Here is a 22684-nt window from a genome sequence, read left to right as displayed (position 1 = left end):
GGTATATCAAAGGAAATAAATGCACGTATTTGAAGAGATCTAGTATAGTTTGTAATAATCTAAACTTGAAGCAAGCAACCCAGATGACCAGGAAAAGATAAGTGACTAAGAAAGTTGTAGTTGGGGCCAGGCGGTGATGCACCTGGTTACGTGCTTACATTACAGTACACAAGGACACAGCTTCAAGTCACTGGTCCCCACCTGCAGTGGGAAAAGCTTCACAATTGGTGAAGTAGGGCTGCAAGTATCTCTCTGTCTCTTTCCCTTTCTATCTCCCCCACCCCTCTCAATTTCTCTCTATCTCTATCCAATAATAAATAAAAAAATATTAAAGAAGAAAGTTGTACAACATATAACCAATGGAATACTAGTACTCAGTTGATAAAAATTATGTAGTAATCTTCACCTATCTTGGATGGAACTTATAGGAAACAAGTTAATTAGGTAAGCTAAAAAGAGAATGATGAATAGCGATTATCTTACCTATAGATGGAACTTAAGAAAAAAGGATAGAAGGGAAAACACAAAATAAAACTTAGACTGGGTTTGGTATATAGCACCAAAACAAAGGAGTCAGGAGAAGGAAGATAGGGAAGGAGTTGAGGGGGCTTTTGGATACTGGTGCATAATGGTGAAAAAGAAACTAGGTTGTGGGTACAAGTGTTTTGTAGATACCTTTCACTGGGAGATGAGATACTGTACCCATATGTCAATAACTGTACTGTAAACTATTAAGCCCCAATAAAATGATAGAAAAATAAGGGAATTTGGTGACCTACATCATAATGGTGGAATAAGACTATGGTTTCATTGAGGGAGAAATGTAACAATACCTATCTTTGGGAAATTTTTAAACGTACCCTATGACAATAGAAATTCTGTAAATCAACAGTTCCTCAGTAAATTGATAGTGCTATAATGTTATCAAATTTAAAAAAACTGTAAGAGAGGAAGGAAATAGATGAGTATAGACTAAGACTAGTTGTAACTGTCTTAAAACACACACATATGGGGCCAGGCGGTGGCGCACCTGGTTAAGTGCACACGTTACAATGTGTTCAAGGTTCAAGCCCCTGGTCCCCACCTGCAGGGGAAAGCTTCACAAGTGGTGAATCAGGGCTGCAGGTGTCTCTCTGTCTCTCTCTCTCTCTCACTATCTCCCCCCTCCTCTCTCAATTTCTCTCTGTCCCTATCCAATAAATAAACAAATAAATAAAAAGAAAAAAATGTTTAAAAAAAAAAACACACACATACACACCAAAATCAGAGCTAGTGAATTAAGACTGAGATTATGGTCCTGATTTGTCATTAGTATTCATGTATCCTGGAGAATTTCAATTATTCTCACTGATTCACTTTCTCACTAGAATTAGGTAAATATCCGAAACTTATTATGAGAGATAGTATGATTCAATGTGTTTTTTTTTTATTACCTCTACTGGGTGGCAAACATAATATGTATATTATCATTCAACTCCACAACAATCCTAAAATGTTCTGTTAAAAAAGGAAATGTTTTAATCTCCTGCCAAATCAACTTACTTTACTTTAACTGAAGCTCGTGCTTCCCCAAAATATATTTCCAGAGGCACCTAGAGCAACACTTTCACCAATTGTACTCACAAGATCAACCTGCAAATGTTACAGTTAACAGAAATAAAATGATGTTGTACATAGAACAGTAACACAAAAGATATTCATTCTGAGACAAATTAATAATAATTCATTTGTTTACAAACATTTACTTCTGTCTTTCATGCCCTACCTCTCTGCTATATCAAAAACACAATTTCCAATACTTTTCAGGTACAGGTTTTTGTTTGATGAAAAAGAGTGAAATGAGTCAGTACACTGTCCATAATATTTATTGTCATGGTTGTAAAAATACTACATGTTTACTTAAAAAGAAAGAAAGAAATTTAAGAAAAAGAAGGTGGCTCAACAAGTAGAGTACATATTTTTGCCACGTATGAAGCCCTAGATTCATTATTCAGGAACTGTGTACAAAATATGAAATGTGTTTTTACTTTGTACCCTTAAAAGTTGCAGAATTCTCAAAGTCAACTAAGAAAGAAATTTCGTTCTCATAAAAGTAATGGCAAAACCCCACTAAAACCATTATGGACACAACTACATGGCTTACATACCTCACTTATTTTTATTGAGTGCATTTATGTCTTACAGAGCAGTCACTGACATATGCGTACAATTTCATTATGTACCAGGCCCCAAACATATTCTTCCTTCCTGCCTTCCACCTCCCTTCCCAGAGTCCTTCGCTTTGGAGAAATACACCATGTCTAGTCCATATTTTACTTTTTTTTCTCCCTCCCCATTCCTATTTGTTAAGTCCCACTAACAGGTGAGACATTTAAACCTCATTTTGTCTTACCTGAGATAGGTATTGCTCAGTTGAGTCAGTATAAACTGGACAGGCATATATAAAAACAGGTAATGGGTCATTAATATTACGCACTTTAGAAAGTCGAATGGCTTCCTGAATACGATTTCTGGCAAAAATAGTGGCTTTTGGAGAAGATTGTAAAATGGTTCTCAAATAAATGGATGGGTAAAGGGCTGTGCTTTCACTCCATAACCAGCTGAGTTCATCATTTCTTTTTTTTTTTTTCTATATCGAAGCAACGTTCAATATAATTGGGTTTAGTTTATTGATGTTTGTAGCAATCAGGAAAAAGATAAAAACCCCAATAACGTTTTGGCCTAACATTTTTTACCTTTTTCATAGTCTCTACCATGAAATTCTTTCATGCTGTTTCAAAATTCATTTTGGCTGTATTATTATTGATGGTTCTTGCATCAAGACCTGGAGTTTGTTTCTGAACCAACTGAATAGACATTTGTCTGTAAATTTCTTTAGAATCCCAGTTTCTTGCCCAGAGAGGTCTACATTCTTGCCAGTCAATGACAACCAATCCCACATCTTCCACTGGAAGATAAAGGGCAAGATCATCTTCAATTTTGTTCAGATGATCTTCTAAGTATCCACTCTGTGGAATTCTTCCATTTTCAACTTTGTTTTTACTATTTACATAAGGATAATAGCCAAGTTTATCAGAATAAAATATTCTAATACTTTGTCCTCTGGCATTTTCCTGGGGGGTTCCTACCAAAGAGAATAAACTCAGATCTAATTTCACATTATAGTTTGTAGTACAATATTCAGTTGGGGCATTCCAGACCCAGAGGTAAGGTATATTTGGGAGAATGGGAGGTACTCTGAGATCCTGAGTCAGACACATTGCAAATGAAAGAAAAACTAACACTATCTGAAATGTATCATAAACACAAACAAAGCGCATAAAGATATGTTTAGTCCTTTGCACTCCCATGACAAAAAAGTAAAGACTACAAATACCACTTTTTTTTTCCTAAAAGCTTTGGAGTATTCAAAATTCTACAGAAAAAAAATAATGATCTGAATTATTTAAATATCATTTATTTGTCTTGCTGTATATTTCATGAATCTTCTTCCAGATACTCATCTGTAGCTGAAAGGGGTATAGAATATATATTTATGTTATTATTGCATTTATTCAGAGATTACAAAGACTTCAACATTAAGTTCATGATGCTTAACATAACTGTAGATGTAAAGAAGACCCTACACACATATTTGAATGAGTAAAATTATTTTTTTTCAAAATTAGTACAAATTCTATTAACAGTCAACATTTGTTCTGAATCAGTGACTCTGAAAACAGTGAAGGAAGTTATTTTTATTTTTGTATCCCAGTTGTACTGAAGGTATTGAATTAAATAAACTAATATGGTAAATCCAGAGGAAGTAGTATATATATATATATATATGTATACATATATATAATTTTAACAATAAGACAGCATATGCACTACCCAGATGTTCTGATTGAAACACTTGAATAAATGAAAAAATAAATTAAAAGGCAAGAAATGTGAGGTCAAACTTTTAAGCTATTATGTTTTTCTCAAAGATCTGTTATTTGACTTGCATGACTGGATGTTGTCTAATGGAGCTAATATTTTGTGAATTTACCTAAGTGAAAATTTAAACTTTAAATATGGCAAGTCCTCTGTACTTTTACACGTTAGTAGCATTCAAACACTGTGAGGAGGAAAATGAATTGCAATGTCAGTCAACAGTGTTTGAGCTATCAGGTACTAATAAGCCTATTGATAGGACCCTGATAGGATTAGACATGTTTCAGAATGATCATTAAAATACTGTATATAAGTAGAATAGAATAATGGTAGGTGCAAGAAGAATAGAAGATTTATTAGTTGTTGATCACCAAATTATATGAAAGAGTAGAAAGAAGGTGGTTAATTTGATACTCTGGCTAAAACAGCTAAGTCAAAGCTGACTGAATAAAAAGTTATCACTCAATTTCTTTTTTTTTTAAATATTTATTTTATTTATTTATTCCCTTTTGTTGCCCTTGTTGTTTTATTGTTGTAGTTATTATTGTTGTTGTTGTTGGATAGGACAGAGAGAAATGGAGAGAGGAGGGGAAGACAGAGAGGAGGAGAGAAAGACAGACACCTGCAGACCTGCTTCACCGCCTGTGAAGCGACTCCCCTGCAGGTGGGGAGCCGGGGTTCGAACCGGGATCCTTATGCCGGTCCTTGTGCTTTGTGCCACCTGCGCTTAACCCGCTGCGCTACAGCCCGACTCCCATCACTCAATTTCTTATCTCAAAATCTCTCATCTCTATTAATAAATGTATTTAAAGTTACAAAGGTAGCTATAACAAAGATGATAAAGTTAATTAAAGTGAAGCTTCTTATAATATTAAAATTTCCTAGGAACAAATGATTTTAAAAACATACTTTGAGATAGTGAACACATATACTACACAGATTTGCTTCAAAATAACTTAGATGATGGGTAAAATTTGAATTTAAGTGAAAATGGACTATAGGTAAATAATAGTTTAAATTTTATCACCCATTTTAATGAATAATATCTACTTGGAAGTCAATTTTTTTTGCTTTTTGTTTTGTTTTGTTTTTATCTCATTATAGGATTGAAATGGAAATTTTAAGGTACTATCTAAAACATGATACTTTGACAAAATACATTCAATAAAATAATACAAAAGAACAGTAGATGCATGAAGCGTTCTGAAATTTCAGTCTTTTCTCCTTGCTTTCCATTTTATTTTTCCATAGAGACAGATAGAAATAGAGAGGGAAGTGGTGGGTAGAAAAGGAGACACAGAGAGATATCAGCAGCACTTAATACTCAGAGGATAAGTTAACTAAGAGAACTTAACAATTATTAATATCTATGCACCAAATGAGGGACCATCTAAATACAACAAATACCTATTGAAAAAAGCTACAAAGATAGATCAACAGCAACTCAGTAATAGTAGGACACTTCAACACCCCACTTTCTCAGCTTGACAAATCATCTAGGCAGAGAACTAATAAAGAAACAAGGAAATTAAATAAACAGATAGACTATAACTATTGGACATTTTCAGAGTCACTCACTGCAAGAAACTGGTGTACACATTCTATTCAAGTTCACATGGGGCATTCTTCAGGATAGACTATATATATATGTTAGGACAAAAAAGACAATGTCTGTTGGGTAGTTGCCATCTCCCCCTGGCTTCTTCTTATCCATATGGCTATATAGGGATTTACTGATCCAAAGGTTTGGTCTATTTACATAAATCACTTTTACATAAAGCACTCCAGGGCATTGGTGGTTCAGTTATAGGATTCTCGCCTGTTCCGCCCCCTCCTTGTCACACTCTGATTTTCACCAGTCACTTTTCTCTCCACCCTCTCTATATCACATCCTGTTTCCACCCTACTTGGAGAGTATAAAAACAGCTGCTCTTCTGATTAAAGACACTTGGAAATTGCTTTCCGGCTCCGAGAGTTCCAGAGTGTATCTCCTGCGGAAGTTGGTGCAGCACGCGTTCCTGATCCCTCTCCCACACAGCAGCCTAGATCAGCTCCAGTTGAGTTCTCTCCAACCCAGAGAGCACTAGCTCGGGAAGAAGTACCCTCAGGCTATCCCAGCAAATGTCAGCAAATTCAAGAGCATTGAAATTATTCCAAGTGTCTTCTCAAACCACAGTGGAATTATATTAGCACTTAATAACAAACAAAAAGTTAGTAACAGTACTAACAGTACTAAAATATGTAAACTCAGCAGTACACGACTTAACAGTTACTGGGTCAAATAATAAATTAAGGAATGAGTTAAAATGTTTCTATAATCAAATGAAAATAAAATATTTGGGACACATCTAAAGCAGTGCTAAGAGAGAAATGCATAGCAATACAGGCACACATTAGGAAATAAGAAAAAAACTCAAATTAACAACCTGACTATACACCATGAAAACTTAGGAAAAGAAGATCGAAGGAACCCTAAAGCAACCACAAGGGCTGAAATAACTAAAATTAGAGCATAAATAAATAACATAAAAAGAAGATTAATAAAGTTAAATGCTGGTTCTTCAAAAGGGTAAACAAAATTGACAAACACTTGGCCAAACTCACTTAAAAAAAAAATAGATCCCTTTGTGGGCCCCATAGGACCTTGTCCTCAGTGTGGATCAACAATGGTAGGGTCTGTTCCATTCTCCAAAGGGAGCTTGGACAACATATTCTACAGGCTACCAGAGGAAGATGAGTCATGAAATTAGTGCAGCCTGGAATGTTCCTAGCTGTGACCACAGAATGTAAGCTCAGACCTACAGGGATGCAGAGGCTACATAGGCTCTTGTGCTGAATATGGGCCCCAGATCAAATCGATGGGGTTTCAGTTAACAAATATCGTATACTTATAAATATTGTTAACTTATAAATATAAGTATACTTATAAATATTGTCTACTTTCCCCATATTTGGGAGCTATACTTTAAATAATGTATACTTATACTTATTGTTAACTTATAACTTATAACTATAAAATATTGTTAACTTTCTCCATATTTGGGAGCTATATTCTCTTCCCTGATCCAGCTTTCTGGTCCTTTTTCCAACTATGACACCATCTCCCCAGACAATAACCTGGGTCCGCCTAAGATGACAGGCTTAGGCAAAAACTAGTAAAGTTATAGACCCTCTTGCGGGCTCACTATAGTTCCCCTCCCCCTTGACGAGCCAAGGAGAGGGTCAGAGCAGCCCCTTGGGAGTCCTGGAGTAGCTCCCCGGCAAGGGCAGAGTGCACAGAGAGACAGGGCAATCAGCTCTGGGAAAAGCTCAGTGGGACAATTCATTTATTGAAAGAAAAAGCAGGTATCCTGGTTCAAGCCCCCGGCTCCCCACCTGCAGGGGAGTTGCTTCACAAGTGGTGAAGCAGGTCTGCAGGTGTCTATCTTTCTCTCACCCTCTCTGTCTTCCCTTCCTTTCTCCATTTCTCTCTGTCCTATCCAACAACAATGACATCAATAACAACAATAATAACTACAACAACAGTGAAAAACAACAAGGGCAACAAAAGGGAAAAGAAAAAGAAAGAAAAAAAAAGCAGGTAATTATATCCATAACTCAGGGGAAATTTAGGGTAACCATTAACCCAAACACAGAGCCACAATGCATAGTCACATTTTGACCAACAGACAGTTTGATCATAAGCTTTACAATGTACACTTTTCCGGAGGTAAATTGCAGGCACTTTAGGGCAGCAGGGGAGGGGAAAAGGGAGGCAGCTGAGAAATCAGGATATTTGCTGACAGTTTTAAGGTTAACCGCACACAGTAATCCATGGTTTTTAATTAAAGAAGAAAACTGGGGGGTGGGGGGGCATGTGCATAAAGGCAGCCATGTCCGGGGATGCAGCCATCATAAATTCCAGAGACCAGGGGAACCTGCTGTTGACTCAGTCCAGAGGGAAAGTTGTAGGTCAACCTGCTTGGACCTCATGGAAACAGTGGCCTGGACTTTCTGGGACAGTGGACCACACTCTCCAGCACCCTCTGGAATATACCTAATAGACCGACTAGCTTTTTCCAAAATGGAGACCCCCAAATCTTCATCTGCAATATCCTTGCCTTTAGGTTCATGATTAGTCAACAATTTGTTCTGCTTGGTATCTAGACTATTTTTCAGCTGTAGCTTTTTCAGCTGTATCAGGTTCCAGATGATACCAGGATGCCAACCTGACTTCCCTGAGCAGATGACCCCACCATGTGTCTTGGAGCCCTTCCTCCCCAGGTCCCTGCCCCACTAGAGAAACAGAGAGACAGGCTGGGAGTATGGATCAACCTGCCAATGCCCATGTACAGTGGAGAAGCAATTACAGCAGCCAGATCTTCCACGTTCTGCACCCCACAATGATCCTGGGTCCATACTCTCAGAGATATAAGGAATAGGGAAGCTATAAAGGGAGGGGATTGGATATGGAGCTCTAGGGGTGGGCATTGTGTGGGAATGCACCTCTTATACTATAGTCTTGTCAATATTTCCATTTCATAAAATAAATAAATAAATATGCAGAGAGGATATGAATATTCACCAAAAAAGAGATCCAAAAGGCCAACAGACATGAACAAATGCTCCAAGCCACTGACTGTCAGTCAAATGCAAATAAAAGCAATTTTATTGCCATTTTTTCATGGACTGGAGACATTGTTTGGCTAACTGGTAGTGATTAAACTGCTTCAATCCTTGCTTCAGTTGCTATTGTAATTTCTGAGGTTTGTGATTGCATTTGTCATAAAGGTATTTAGTACAGTGTTGCCTGTACTCAAAACACAACAACTGAGGAACAACAGAACATAAAAATAAGAAACACATAAATCAAAAAAATGGGTAGATCAAGAACAAATAAAACTGCTACTACAATGAATGAAGACACGAGCCCAGAAGAAACTATAAATCAATCAGAAGTAACCACAGATAAGAAAAGTATGCAAGCAATAATAAACTTATTAATCACAGAAATGAAAACAACTTTGGAGGAAAGGAATGGCAATATTAGGGAAACAACAGTTGAGACCCCCAAGGAAAATACTGATTATCTTGAGGCAATCAGAGAACTGAAAGCTGAAATGGCTGAACTGAGGAAAGAAGCTGAGGGAAGGGAAAGCAGACTAACAGAAGCAGAAAACAGAATTAGTCAGACAGAGGATGAGTTAGAGAAAACTAAGAAAGGTGAAAAAGCTCAAAAAGAGATTGAGAGACACTGAAAACAACAACAGGGACATATGGGATGATCTCAAAAGAAGTAACATTCGTATAATTGGCCTGCTAGAGGAAAAAAGAGAGGAAGGGGAAGGAAACATTCTAGAGGAAATAATAGAAAAAAAACTTCCCAGACCTGAATAACAGAAAGGACATCAAGATTCAAGAGGCCGAGAGAGTTCCAAAAAGAATCAACCCAGACCTGAAGACATCAAGACACATCATAGTCACAATGAGAAGAAGTAAGGATAAAGTATCATAAAGGCTGCAAGAGAGAAACAAAAAGTCACATACAGGGGAAAACCAATACGACTATTAGCAGACTTCTCCACTCAAACTCTAAAAGCCAGAAGAGAATGGAAAGATATCTATTGAGCCATGAATGAAAAAGGGTTTCAACCAAGGATAATATATCTCGCTAGACTTTCATTCAAACTAGATGGAGGGATCAAAACCTTCTTAGACAAACAACGGTTAAAGGAGGCAACCATCACTGAACAGGCCCTGAAAGAGGTTCTAAAAGACCTCTTATAAACAAGAACATCACTATAATACTGGCAATATATCAGAGCAAACAAAAATTTGTTGTACAATGGCACTACAATACATTAAATACATAATATAAGTAAATGTCAATGGCTTAAACTCACCCATCAAAAGGCACAGAGTGGGAGGATGGAACAAAAAGCATAACCCAACCATATGCTGCTTGCAAGAATCCCAACTGACACAACAAGATAAACACAGACTTAAAGTGAAAGGATTGAAAAATATCCTACAGGCTAACGGACCATAAAAAAAGGCAGGAACAGCCATTCTCATCTCAGACACAATATATTTTAAATTAAATAAAGTAATAAAAGATAGGCAAGGACGTTACATAATTATTCAAGGATCAATCAGCTGAGAAGACTTAACAATTATTAACATCTATGCACCCAATGATGGACCATCTAAATACATCAAGCACCTACTGAAAGAATTTCAAAAATACATAAATAGTAATACAATAACAGTGGGAGACTTCAATACCCCACTCTCACACTTAGACAGATCAACAAAGGAGAGAATCAACAAAGATACAGGAGAATTAAATGAAGAGATTGACAGACTAGACCTCTTGAACATTTTCAGACTCCTTCACCCCAAAAAACTGGAATACACCCTCTTTTCAAATCCACATAACACATACTCAAGGATAGACCACATGTTAAACCACAAAGACAGCATCAATAAATTCAAGAACATTGAAATCATCCCAAGTATATTCTCAGACCACAGTGGAGTAAAACTAACATTTAACAACAAACAGAAAATTATTAAAAGTCACAGAATTTGGGAACTAAACAACATACTCCTTAAGAACCACTGGGTCAGAGAGTCATTCAAGCAGGAAATTCAATTGTTCCTGGAAACAAATGAAAATGAAGACACAACCTATCAAAATATGTGGGACACAGCTAAAGCAGTACTGAGAGGGAAACTTATAGCCATACAATCACATATTAAACAAAAAGAAAAAGCTCAAATAAACAACCTTACTGCACACCTCAAGGACTTAGAGGAAGAGGAACAAAGGAACCCTAAAGCAACCAGAAGGACGGAATCACTAAAATTAGAGCAGAAATAAACAACATTGAAAATAAGAGAACCAAACAAAAGATCAATGAAGCCAAATGTTGGTTCTTTGAAAGATTAAACAAAATTGACAAATCCCTAGCTAGACTCACCAAAAAAAAAAAAAAAAGAGAGAGAGGACTAAATTAATAGAATTGTAAACGATGGAGGAGATATCACAACTGACACCACAGAAATCCAGAAAATCAAGCAAAACTTCTATGAAGAACTATACGCCACCAAGCTAGAGAATCTGGAAGAAATGGAAGAATTCCTAGAAATATATACCCTTCCAAAACTGAACCAAGAAGAACTACAAAACCTACATGCACCAATCACAGACAAAGAAATTGAAACTCTTATTAAGAATCTCCACAACAACAAAAGTCCTGGACCAGAAGGCTTCACAAATGAATTCTACAAAACTTTCAGGAAACAGTTCGTACCCATACTTCTTAAGCATTTCCATAAAATTGAAGAAACAAGAATACTCCCTTCTACCTTCTATGAAGCCAAAATCACCCTGATACCAAAAGATGACAGGGACACAACAAAAAAGGAAAACTACAGACCAATATCTCTGATGAACATAGATGCCAAAATATTAAACAAGATCTTGGCCAACTGAATACAACAGCACATCAAAAAGATTGTTCATCACGACCAAGTGGGATTCATCCCAGGAATGCAAGGCTGGTTCAACATCCATAAGTCAATCAATGTCATTCACCACATCAATATAAGCAAAGCCAAAACCCACATGATTATCTCAATAGATGCAGAGAAAGCCTTTGACAAAATCCAATACCCATTCATGCTCAAAACTCTACGAAAAAAGGGAATAGATGGGAAATTCCTCAAGATAGTGGAGTCTATATATAGCAAACCTACAGCCAACATCATACTCAATGGACCAAAGCTGAAAGTATTCCCCCTCAGATCGGGGACTAGACAGGGCTGTCCACTGTCACCATTGCTCTTCAACATAGTATTGGAAGTTCTTGCCATAGCATTAGGCAAGAGAAAGAAATCAAAGGAATACAGATTGGAAGGGAAGAAGTCAAACTCTCTCTATTTGCAGATGACATTATAGTATATATAGTATACATAGAAAAAGAATCCAGTAGAAAATTACTGGAAGTTATTAGGCAATATAGCAAGGTGTCAGACTACAAAATCAATGTACAAAAAATCAGTGGCATTTCTTTATGCAAACACTAAATCTGAAGAAGAAGACATACAGAAATCACTCCCATTTACTGCAAAATCAATCAAATACCTAGGAATACAGTTGACCAAAGAAGTGAAAGACTTGTATACTGAAAACTATGAGTCACTACTCAAGGAAATAGAAACTGATACCAAGAAATGGAAAGATAACCCATGCTCATGGATTGGAAGAATAAATATCATCAAAATGAATATTCTCCCCAGAGCCACATACAAATTTAATGCAATACCCATCAAAGTTCCACCAAACTTCTTTAAGAGAATAGAACAAACACTACAATCATTTAAATGGAACCTGAAAACACATAGAATAGCCAAAACCATCTTGAGGAAAAGAAACAGAAATGGAGGCATCACACTCCCAGACCTTAAACTATATTATAAAGTCATCATCATCAAAACAGCATGGTACTGGAACAAAAATAGGTACACAGACCAGTGGAATAGAATTGAAAGCCCAGAAATAAATCCCCACACCTATGGACATCTACTCTTTGATAAGGGGGCCCAAAGCATTAAATGGAAGAAGGAGGCTCTCTTCAATAAATGGTGCTGGGAAAACTGGGTTGAAACATGCAGAAGAATGAAATTGAACCACTATACCTCACCAGAAACAAAAATCAACTCCAAATGGATCAAAGAATTGGATGTTAGACCAGAAACAATCAAATACTTAGAGGAAAACATAGGTAAAACACTTTCCCACCTACACCTCAAGGACATCTTTGATGAAATAAAGCCAACTGCAAGAAAGACTAAAGCAGAAACAAACCAATGGGACTACATCAAATTGAAAAGCTTCTGCACATGCAAAGAAACCATTAAACAAACAGAGAGACCCCTCACAGAATGGGAGAAGATCTTCACATGCCAGACATCAGACAAGAAACTAATCACCAAAATATATAAAGAGCTCAGCAAACTTAGCACCAAAAAAGCAAATGACCCCATCCAAAAATGGGCAGAGGATATGAACAAAACATTCACTACAGAGGAGATCCAAAAGGCTAACAAACACATGAAAAACTGCTCTAGGACACTTATTGTCAGAGAAATGCAAATAAAGACAACATTGAGATACCACCTCACTCCTGTAAGAATGGCATATATCAAAAAGGACAGCAGCAACAAATGCTGGAGAGGCTGTGGGGACAGAGGAACCTTTTTGCATTGCTGCTGGGAAAGTAAATTGGTCCACCCTCTGTGGAGAGCAGTCTGGAAAACTCTCAGAAGGCTAGACATGGACCTTCCATATGATCCAGTAATTCCTCTCCTGGGGTTATACCACAAGGACTCCATAACACCCAACCAAAAAGAGGTGTGTACTCCTATGTTCATAGCAGCACAATTCATAATAGCTAAAACTTGGAAGCAACCCTGCCCAACAACAGAAGAGTGGCTGAGAAAGCTGTGGTATGTATACACAATGGAATACTATACAGCTATCAAGAACAATGAACCCACCTTCTCTGACCCATCTTGGACAATGCTAGAAGGAATTATGTTAAGTGAGCTAAGTCAGAAAGATAAAGATGAGTATGGGATGATCCCACTCATCAACAGAAGTTGAGAAAGAAGATCTGAAAGGGAAAATAAAAGCAGGATCTGACTAAATTGAAAGTAGGGCACCAAAGTAAAAACCCTGTGTTGAGGGGAGGGTAGACATGTGGCTTCCTGGGCTGGTGGGTGGATGGGATGGGACACAGTCTTTTGGTGGTGGGAATGGTGTTTATGTAAACTCCTAGTAAAGGGTAGTCATATAAATCACTAGTTAATTAATATGAGAGGGGTAAAATTAATTGTATGTCTTGAAGTGTTTAAAACAAATACTGAGTCTTTTTAATAAATAGGCTGTGTATTTGATATGCAGACTCTCTCAAAAGCCTAGACCAAGTAGATCAGAAGCAACCAATGGCACAGCTACATACAAGATACTGAGTACTATACAGCAAACCCTAACAATAGAACTTTTCAATGTTAACCTAATTACCAAATAATGTGATGATAACATTAACTATCCATTGTCTTTTTGTACCCTAAGACAGCAGGAACCTCACATCTCCACTATAGAGCCTATATTTCCCCCAGTCCTGGAACCTTAGGATAGGTCCCACTTTTCCGCATGCCTCTCCCTATCCATATCAAATAATATTGCATCTGCCAATCACAACCTAATCAACGCAAGGATTGCCACCTCAACATGCTTCAGCTCAGACCGTGTCCAGAAACTTCACATGTGGAATGACAACCCTTCAGCTTCGTTACTCAGGTGAGACCTTTCCTTTCATAATATTCTCTAATTCCATCCTAGGTGGTTCACTTTCTTTTTTTTTAATTTTTTTTATTTAAGAAAGGGTTAATTAACAAAACAATAGCGTAGGTTGGTACAACTCCACACAATTCCCACCACCCAATCTCCATATCCCACCCCCTCCCGATAGCTTTCCCGTTCTCTATCCCTCTGGGAGCATGGACCCTGGGTCGTTGAGGGTTGCAGAAGGTAGAAGGTCTGGCTTCTGTAATTGCTTCCCCGCTGAACATAGGCATTGACTGGTCAGTCCATATTCCCAGTCTGCCTCTCTCTTTCCCTAGTAGGGTGTGTCTCTGGGGATGCTGAGCTCCAGGACATGTTGGTGGGGTCTTCAGTCCAGGGAAGCCTGGCCAGCATCCTGATGGCATCTGGAACCTGGTGATTGAAAAGAGAGTTAACATACAAAGCCAAACAAATTGTTGAGCAATCATGGACCCAAAGCTTGGAATAGTGGAGAGGAAGTGTTAGGGAGGTAATCACTGCTAACTCTAGTGTACTTCTGCTTTCAGGTATATATTTTGCAGTAGTTTATGGATACGTGTGAACATAAGCTCTCTCTCACAGAAACTGGTGTATATCTAGGTTTTGGGACTTTGTTAGAAGGTGAACCACCTGAGATGAAATTAGAGTGTACTATAAAAGGAAAGGTCTCACCCGAGTAATGAAGCTGAAGGGTTGTCATTTCACACGTGAAGTCTGTGTCTGGTGGTTCACTTTCTAACAAAGTCCCAAAACCTAGATATAGACCAGGTTCTGTGAGAGAGAGCATATGTTCACACGCATCGATAAGCTACTATAAAATATATACCTGAATGCAAAAGTGCGGCGCCCCATCATGAATGCCAGGGATCCTGACAGGGTCATCTCCTCTGGACCTGCATTCAGACTTCAAGGAAGCTGGGCAGGAGGACGAGAATGGGTCGACGCATTCTCCCCCCATTATTGTTACAAATAACTATACTGTCACAATTGATTAATAGTGCTTTGGCAGTGCCTGGTGGGAATGGAGAGTCAGAATCACCCCCTCTCCCTTACACAGGGGCATATTTGAAAGTTACATTATGAAAGTGGAGAAGGTGGGTCAACATAAACAGACAAAAGAAGTCATGTTATGACCTGCCCCTCAAAGAAACAATGCAGAGATTGAGGCCTCCCAGGTACAAGTTGACGTATTGAAACAAAGAAAGATTAATAGTTAAACTGTACCAGACCTAGATGAGCAGTGGTCCACAACTAGGCAAATATCCCTATGCCTCCCATAGAAGATTAATGATAGAAATAGCCCTCAACAAAAGTCAAAAACAATTCTGGGTATAACCTCCCATGAAAACAGGGCAATACTAAGTATTGTGCCATTCTTTACAGTAATAGGGGAGTAACATGTATCCTGCCAAAGACTATGATGCTTATTGCTACTTCCATATGAGCTAGTTGTTTAGGCAACCTGAATGTAACCTGAAAAAAGTATAAAAGCCAATGCAGTTTCACTATTAAAATGAGTCCAGATTCACCCTCCAATAGAGTGTGGTGTCTCCCTCGTGCCGACTCCTGACCCACCGGGGAGGTTGCCTTCGAGACCCGACTCTACTGTAGCTCATCCGCTGTGGTGGTCCGCGGCACAAAAGTACACTAGAGTTGGTAGTGAGTAACCCCCTAACACTTCCTCTCCACTATTCCAAGCTTTGGGTCCATGATTGCTCAACAATTTGTTTGGCTTTGTATGTTAACTCTCTTTTCAGCCACCAGGTGCCAGATGCCATCAGGATGCCGGCCAGGCTTCCCTGGACTGAAGACCCCATCAAAGTGTCCTGGAACTCAGCTTCCCCAGAGACCCACGCTACTAGGGAAAGAGAGAGGCAGACTGGGAGTATGTACGACCAGTCAACGTCCATGTTCAGCGGGGAAGCAATTACAGAAGCCAGACCTTCTACCTTCTGCAACCCTCAATGACCCTGGGTCCATGCTCCTAGAGGGATAGAGAGTGGGAAAGCTATCAGGGAGGGGGTGGGATATGGAGATTGGGTGGTGGGAATTGTGTGCAGTTGTACCCCTCCTACTCTATGGTTTTGTTAATTTATCCTTTCTTAAATAAAAAATAAATTTAAAAAAATATTTCCATTTTATAAACAAAATTAAAAATAAATAAATAAATATGCAGAGAGGATATGAATATTCACCAAAGAAGAGATCCAAAAGGCCAACAGACATGAACAAATGCTCTAAGCCACTGACTGTCAGTCAAATGCAAATAAAAGCAACAAGATATCATTTCACTCCTATGAGAAATTCATACATCAGAAAAAATAGAAACAAAAGCTGGAGAGGTTGTTGTAGCAAAGGAACACTTCTGTACTGCTAGTGAGAATGTAAATTGGTCCTGCACCCATGGAAAGCAGTCTGGAGAACTCTCAGGCTAGAAATGAATGTACTCAGTGACACAGCAAACCCTTTCCTGAGAATATATCCTAAGGAAGCAGACACACCTATCCAAAAAGATCTGTGTATGCCTAATGTTCATATTAACATACTTTGTATTAGTCAAAACCTAGAAGCAACTAGGTATGCAACAACAGATGAGTGGCTGAGTAAGTTGTGGTATATATACACAGCAGAATACTCCTCAGTTATTAAGAATAATGAATTCACCTTCTTCACCTCACCCTGAATGGAGCTTGAAGGAGCCTTGTGAAGTGAGATAATCTAGAAACAGAAGGATAAATATGGAGTGATCTCACTCATAGAAAGAGGTGAGTAATAAGAACTGAAAAGGGAAACACAAAGCAGAACTTGGAGTATTTTTGATGTATTGCACCAAAGTAAAGCACTGTAGGGAAAGGAGCTTACAGGTTCTGGTGCATGTAGGTGGAAGAGGACCTAGACAGGGTCAGAGTGTTTTGCAGAAAACCGAGAAATCTTACACAGTTACCAAAAACCATATTTACTGTTTAATCTAAACCCTTAATTCTCCCCCAATAAAATTTTAAAGTGTTTTTAAATTCTCAATGTTTGAATACATCTGAAGATTTGTTTAAATTTTTTATTTTTTATACAAAGGAATTTTCTATGGAATACTTGTTAATTAAATTCTGTAAACCACAATTTCTTGTATAAGGATTATCCAAGCTAATTAAAAATTATAGAAGTAGATAGGTGTATATATGTAGTATGTACTCCCTATTACAACTGTCATCTATCTACAGTGCAACTGTTATATGAGGGAACTGTAAAATCAACTTCAAAAACCATTGATGAGATGCCCAAGTAAATACAATATCTAGGAATTTAAAAATGTCAGAGATTCAAAAAGACAATTGATAGTTAATGTTATCATCATATTATTTGGTAATTGGGTTAACTTTGAAAAGTCCTTTTGTTATGGTTTGCTGTACAGTACCCAGTATCTTGTATATAGTTGTGCTATTGGTTGCTTCTGATCTACTTGGTCTAGGCTTTTGAGAGAGTCCGCACATGAAATACACATCCTATATATTAAAAAGACTCAGTCTGTGTTTTAAAAACTTCAAGACATACAATTAATTTTTCCCCTCTCATATTAATTAACTAGTGATTTATATGACTACACTTTACTAGGAGTGTACATAAACACCATTCCCACCACCAAAAGACAGTGACCCATCCCTCCCACCCACTCCCACTCCCCACTGTCCCAGGAAGCTGCATGTCTACCCCTCACCACAGGGCTTTTACTTTGGTGCCCTAAGACGGCAGGAATCTCACATCTCCACTATAGAGCCTCTACTTCCCCCAGTCCTTGAAACTTTGGATAGGGCCCACTTTCCCGTATGCCTCTTCCAATCGATATCAAATAATATTGCATCTGCCGATCACAACCTAATGAGTGCAACGATTGCCACCTCAACATGCTTCAGCTCAGACCGTGTCCAGAGACTTCACATATGGAATGACAACCCTTCAGCTTCATTACTCAGGTGAGACCTTTCCTTACATAATATTCTCTAATTACATCCCAGGTGGTTCACTTTCTAACAAAGACCCAAAACCTAGATATACAGCAGGTTCTGTAAGAGAGAGCATATGTTCACACGTATCCATAAACTACTGCAAAATATATACCTGAAAGCAGAGGTACACTAGAGTTTGCAGCAAGTACCCCCCCTAACACTTCCTCTCCACTATTCCAAGCTTTGGGTCCATGATTGCTCAACAATTTGTTTGGCTTTGTGTGTTAACTCTCTTTTCAGCCACCAGGTTCCAGATGCCATCAGGATGCTGGCCAGGCTTCCCTGGACTGAAGACCCCACCAATGTGTCCTGGAGCTCAGCTTCCCCAGAGACACACCCTACTAGGGAAAGAGAGAGGCAGACTGGGAGTATGGACCGACCAGTCAACGTCCATGTTCAGCGGGGAAGCAATTACAGAAGCCAGACCTTCCACCTTCTGCAACCCACAATGACCCTGGGTCCATGCTCCCAGAGGGATAGAGAATGGGAAAGCTATCAGGGGAGGGAGTGGGATATGGAGATTGGGTACTGGGAATTGTGTGCAGTTGTACCGCTCCTACCCTATGGTTTTGTTAATTTATCCTTTCTTAAATTAAAAATAAATTAAAAATAAATAAATAAATAAAATAAAAATAAATTATGAAGTAAAAAAATGTCAGAGATAATTAAAAAGATGGCCAGACAATATATAAAGATGCTTGCCTATAATTTAATGGAGCAGGTACCAATTAACTTCTTGTCATGATGCCACTAAAACATACTGTTTGAGGGGGAAACATTTTTAACAAATTAAGGAAGCTCCAGAACTAGGAAAGAATCCCTGTGTTTTTTGAGAGTTCACTTTATGTCAATCATGTCTGTTTTTCTTTCATTCACATATTATATAGATTCTCATATAATAAATATAAGAATTTTGCTACAATATCTTTTTAGTGGGATAAAGAGAGTGGCCTTCTTACTGTTTAATCACTGAGATGTCTGCCTAAAAGTTCTTAATTATTTTATTTATTCAAATGGTTTTTACTTGTTATTGGATAGAGACAGAGAGAAATTAAAAGGTGATGAAGAGATAGAAAAGGAGAGAGACAAAGAGACACCTGTAGCTCTACTTCAACCAAGGGCTTGAATCTCGGTATTTGTGCACTGTAATGTGTGTGCTTTACCAGGTGCCCCACCACCTGAACCCAGAGTTCTTAATTATTTTATAGAAGGTGTAATGTGATTAGGTCTTTTGAAGTAGGAAGAAGAGGGTCAGAAACTAAATACAAAAAAGCGAAAGAGTAAAGTTTTCTTGAATGAATTTTTTTCTTTTTTTTTTCTTAACAAATGCCTTATCCCCCCCCAAAAAAAAAAAAAGTTTTATTTTAAGAAAATTAAATCATGGGGCCAGGCAGTGGCACACTTGGTTAAGTGCACACATTACAGTGCACAAGGACACAGGTTCAAGCCCCTGCTCCCCACCTGCAGGAGGAAAGCTTCACAAGTGGTGAAACAGGGCTGCAGGTGTCTCTCTGTCTCTCTCCCTCACTATCTCCCCCTCCTCTCTCAATTTCTCTCTGTCCCTATACAATAAATAAATAAATAAAAGTTTTTTAAAAAGAAAATTAAATCAAGGAGCAGGGTAGTAACATACTCAATAGAGTACACACACATTACCAATTGCAAGGGCCCTGATCCCTGGTCCTTATCTGTGTCGGAGGTGAGGTGGTCTAAGAGATAAAGTTGTGCTATAGGTGTCTTTCTTTCTCATCCTTTCTATCTCCCCATAGTTTAACGTATCTCTGATGTTACACACATAAATAACTAAACAAACAAACAAATAGGGTCATGAGGAGCAGTGGCTACAACATTGCAGGCACCATGTCCAGGTGATAACTCTGGTGGCAATAAAACAAAATTAGGAAGAAAAAGAAGATTGCTACTAATCTATGGGAAAGTCAGCAATATAGATGAGCTAATCAAGATCCAATCAGCAGAATCTACTTCTCTGGTATTATATATTTCTTTGATGATTCCTTAAGTGTCTCATCACAATGGACTTAAGATAAATTATACATTCTACATATCATTAAATTCTTAAAGATTTCAAATATAATTTGTTATAAATATTAATAATGTCATGGTTATAATTTTGGTGAAAAGTGTCTGAGAGAACTTTAAGTAGGAATCCTGGGTTCAATGTTCAAGACTGAATAAAATGGCTGATCAGTGCTCTGATCTCTCACTGTGTCTCTGTCTCTTTCTCTCTCATGAAAATGGAATACTTCCTACAAGATCCCCTCACAGTGCTGAATCTCCAGTATGCCACAATACCAATAGTCTTAATCTTGGGACTATTGATATACTTCAGAATATGCTAAAGGTTACTGTAATATATCCAAATTATCTCCATAAATACATTGGAGATCTTTTTTCAGCATGAAATAAATCAGTATATTCAAAGGGCAGAGCAGGATCCAGATTTCATTGCACAACCATTCCAGTGCATCTTACATTGTCATGTAACAAATATTATCTCAACAGAGATTTAATTTACAATAATTTACAATAATTTACAATATCAAACTTCTAATGTCATTATAGAGATGCATTGAAATTTATAGTTATTTCTGTCCCTCTGCAATATTCCATAAAACCTGAACACATTTTCCCTTATAGATGAGAACAGGTGTTGTGCTTGTCTCCTCACCAAGAACAGAGGAAAAAATGGCCCCTGATAATCACCTGAGAGAAGAAAACAAATGGTCAGTCCTAGAATGAAGACCCACTAAAAAGCTGACTATCTTATGACAAAATGGGAGTATCCTTGAAACTCACCAACCATAAGAAGAAACAAGAAAGCCAGGTACTCTAAGAGGTCGGGGTAATCAGCTATGAAACATTCAGCAATGTTCATTAGGGCTGAAGTTTGTACAACTTCAGAGCTATTGAGTATTTTAGGCTCTCTGTGGGCTAGGGGGAGGGGGCATAATCTTCCTAGAACCTACTCTGGAGATAACTTTAAATCTGGGTGATACCCCCAGTCTTTTCACTTCAAGGTAATTAAGACTGAGAACAAACTTCTCTGGAATCCACCAGCCTTTATTAATATTCCAAGATAAACAATACTAGAAAATGCCTGTTCTGGACATCTTGGGGAGGCTTATCTTTCACAGGAAAACACCTACAATCTAATTTCTAAAAAGTCAAGCATCAGATATTTAGGGTCATTTATAAATATTTTAGTAAGTAGTTAATTATAGTATTCAAATGCCACAGCAACATCCTGGAGGGGGGATCATCCTGATCACTTTCTAAATAAGGAACTAACTATTAGGGAAAAAAAATCAAAATCAAATAGCTTTGCTACTCTCTTACAGCTATAAAGCCTAGTTCTGGCAATACTGAAGTGCTTTCTTTTAGAAGACTTTTTACTCTATAAGTCACTATCATTTTGGAAATGAATATATATAGGATATATATATATATATGTATATACGTGTGTATACATAGAGAGAGATAAAGGAGAGAGAAAAAAAGAGAAAGATTTTCATAGAAGTGAAGTTGAATGAAGATCCTTCCATTTGTGTAATAAAGTGTCATAGAATTAATTTCAGTGAAAAAGAAGGAATTAAAGTTTATTTAAAATATCTTTTTTTAATTTCTTTATTGGGGAATTAATGTTTTACATTCAACAGTAAATACAATAGTCTGTACATGCATAACATTCTCCAGTTTCCCATATAACAATACAAACCCACTAGGTCCTCTGTCATCCTAAAATATCTTCAAAGATATATATTTTGTTAGGCCCTAGGGTACTGCTCATGACCTAAATCATCTCCCCATTTTTGGTTTCCATGACTTTTATATATGATTGTATCATTTAATGTTTTCACATAGTTGTTCCCCTTTATTCATTTTCTCCAAATGATGAGATAGTAATATTTAAACTAGGATATGCATTTGATTTGATATTGATTACTCTATCAGGAAAAAAGGAAATTATGTAGTGATGTTTACTAACTATCCATATCTAAGAAGCTAGGAAACTATAAACATTTTAAATTAAGAGACTAGCACTTTCCTAAATATGAGGTAAATCTGAGTTATTTAAATAAATAATCTATCTCCTTGTTGATATAAATTACCATCTGACTTTGCACATAATGACTACATGAAGTACAGCCTGGATATAATATATATGGCATATCAGAAAACCACAATGAAGAAGGTCTGGGCTCACAGTACCAAGCCTGTATGATTCTTACAACCAAATAAGAAAACAAAGAAAAAGATCAATCCTGATTCTAGCATTAACCACCAATCTGAAAAGATGTTAGAGTAGTCAAAAACTTTGTAACTTTCTTTTGCTCAACTACTCATTATCTTTCCCTTAATCTCATATATCCTA

At 37.5% G+C, this 22684-nt stretch overlaps 1 protein-coding gene across 1 annotated transcript in view; it reads right to left on the bottom strand.

Moving 5' to 3' along the window:
- Positions 1-2765: 2765 nt before the first annotated feature.
- Positions 2766-22684, bottom strand: part of LOC103121171 (hyaluronidase PH-20-like) — a 45774-nt gene continuing 25855 nt past the window's right edge. Inside the window, exon 4 of the mRNA XM_007531688.2 lies at positions 2766-3124. Within this exon, the coding sequence (XP_007531750.2) occupies positions 2766-3124 (359 nt within the window). The remainder of the gene's footprint in view (positions 3125-22684) is intronic.

This window comes from Erinaceus europaeus, chromosome 8 (assembly GCF_950295315.1).
Source record: "Erinaceus europaeus chromosome 8, mEriEur2.1, whole genome shotgun sequence".
Lineage (NCBI taxonomy): Eukaryota > Metazoa > Chordata > Mammalia > Eulipotyphla > Erinaceidae > Erinaceus > Erinaceus europaeus.
The sequence above is the reverse complement of the archived record's forward strand: the minus strand, read 5'-3'. Positions and strand labels throughout refer to the sequence as shown.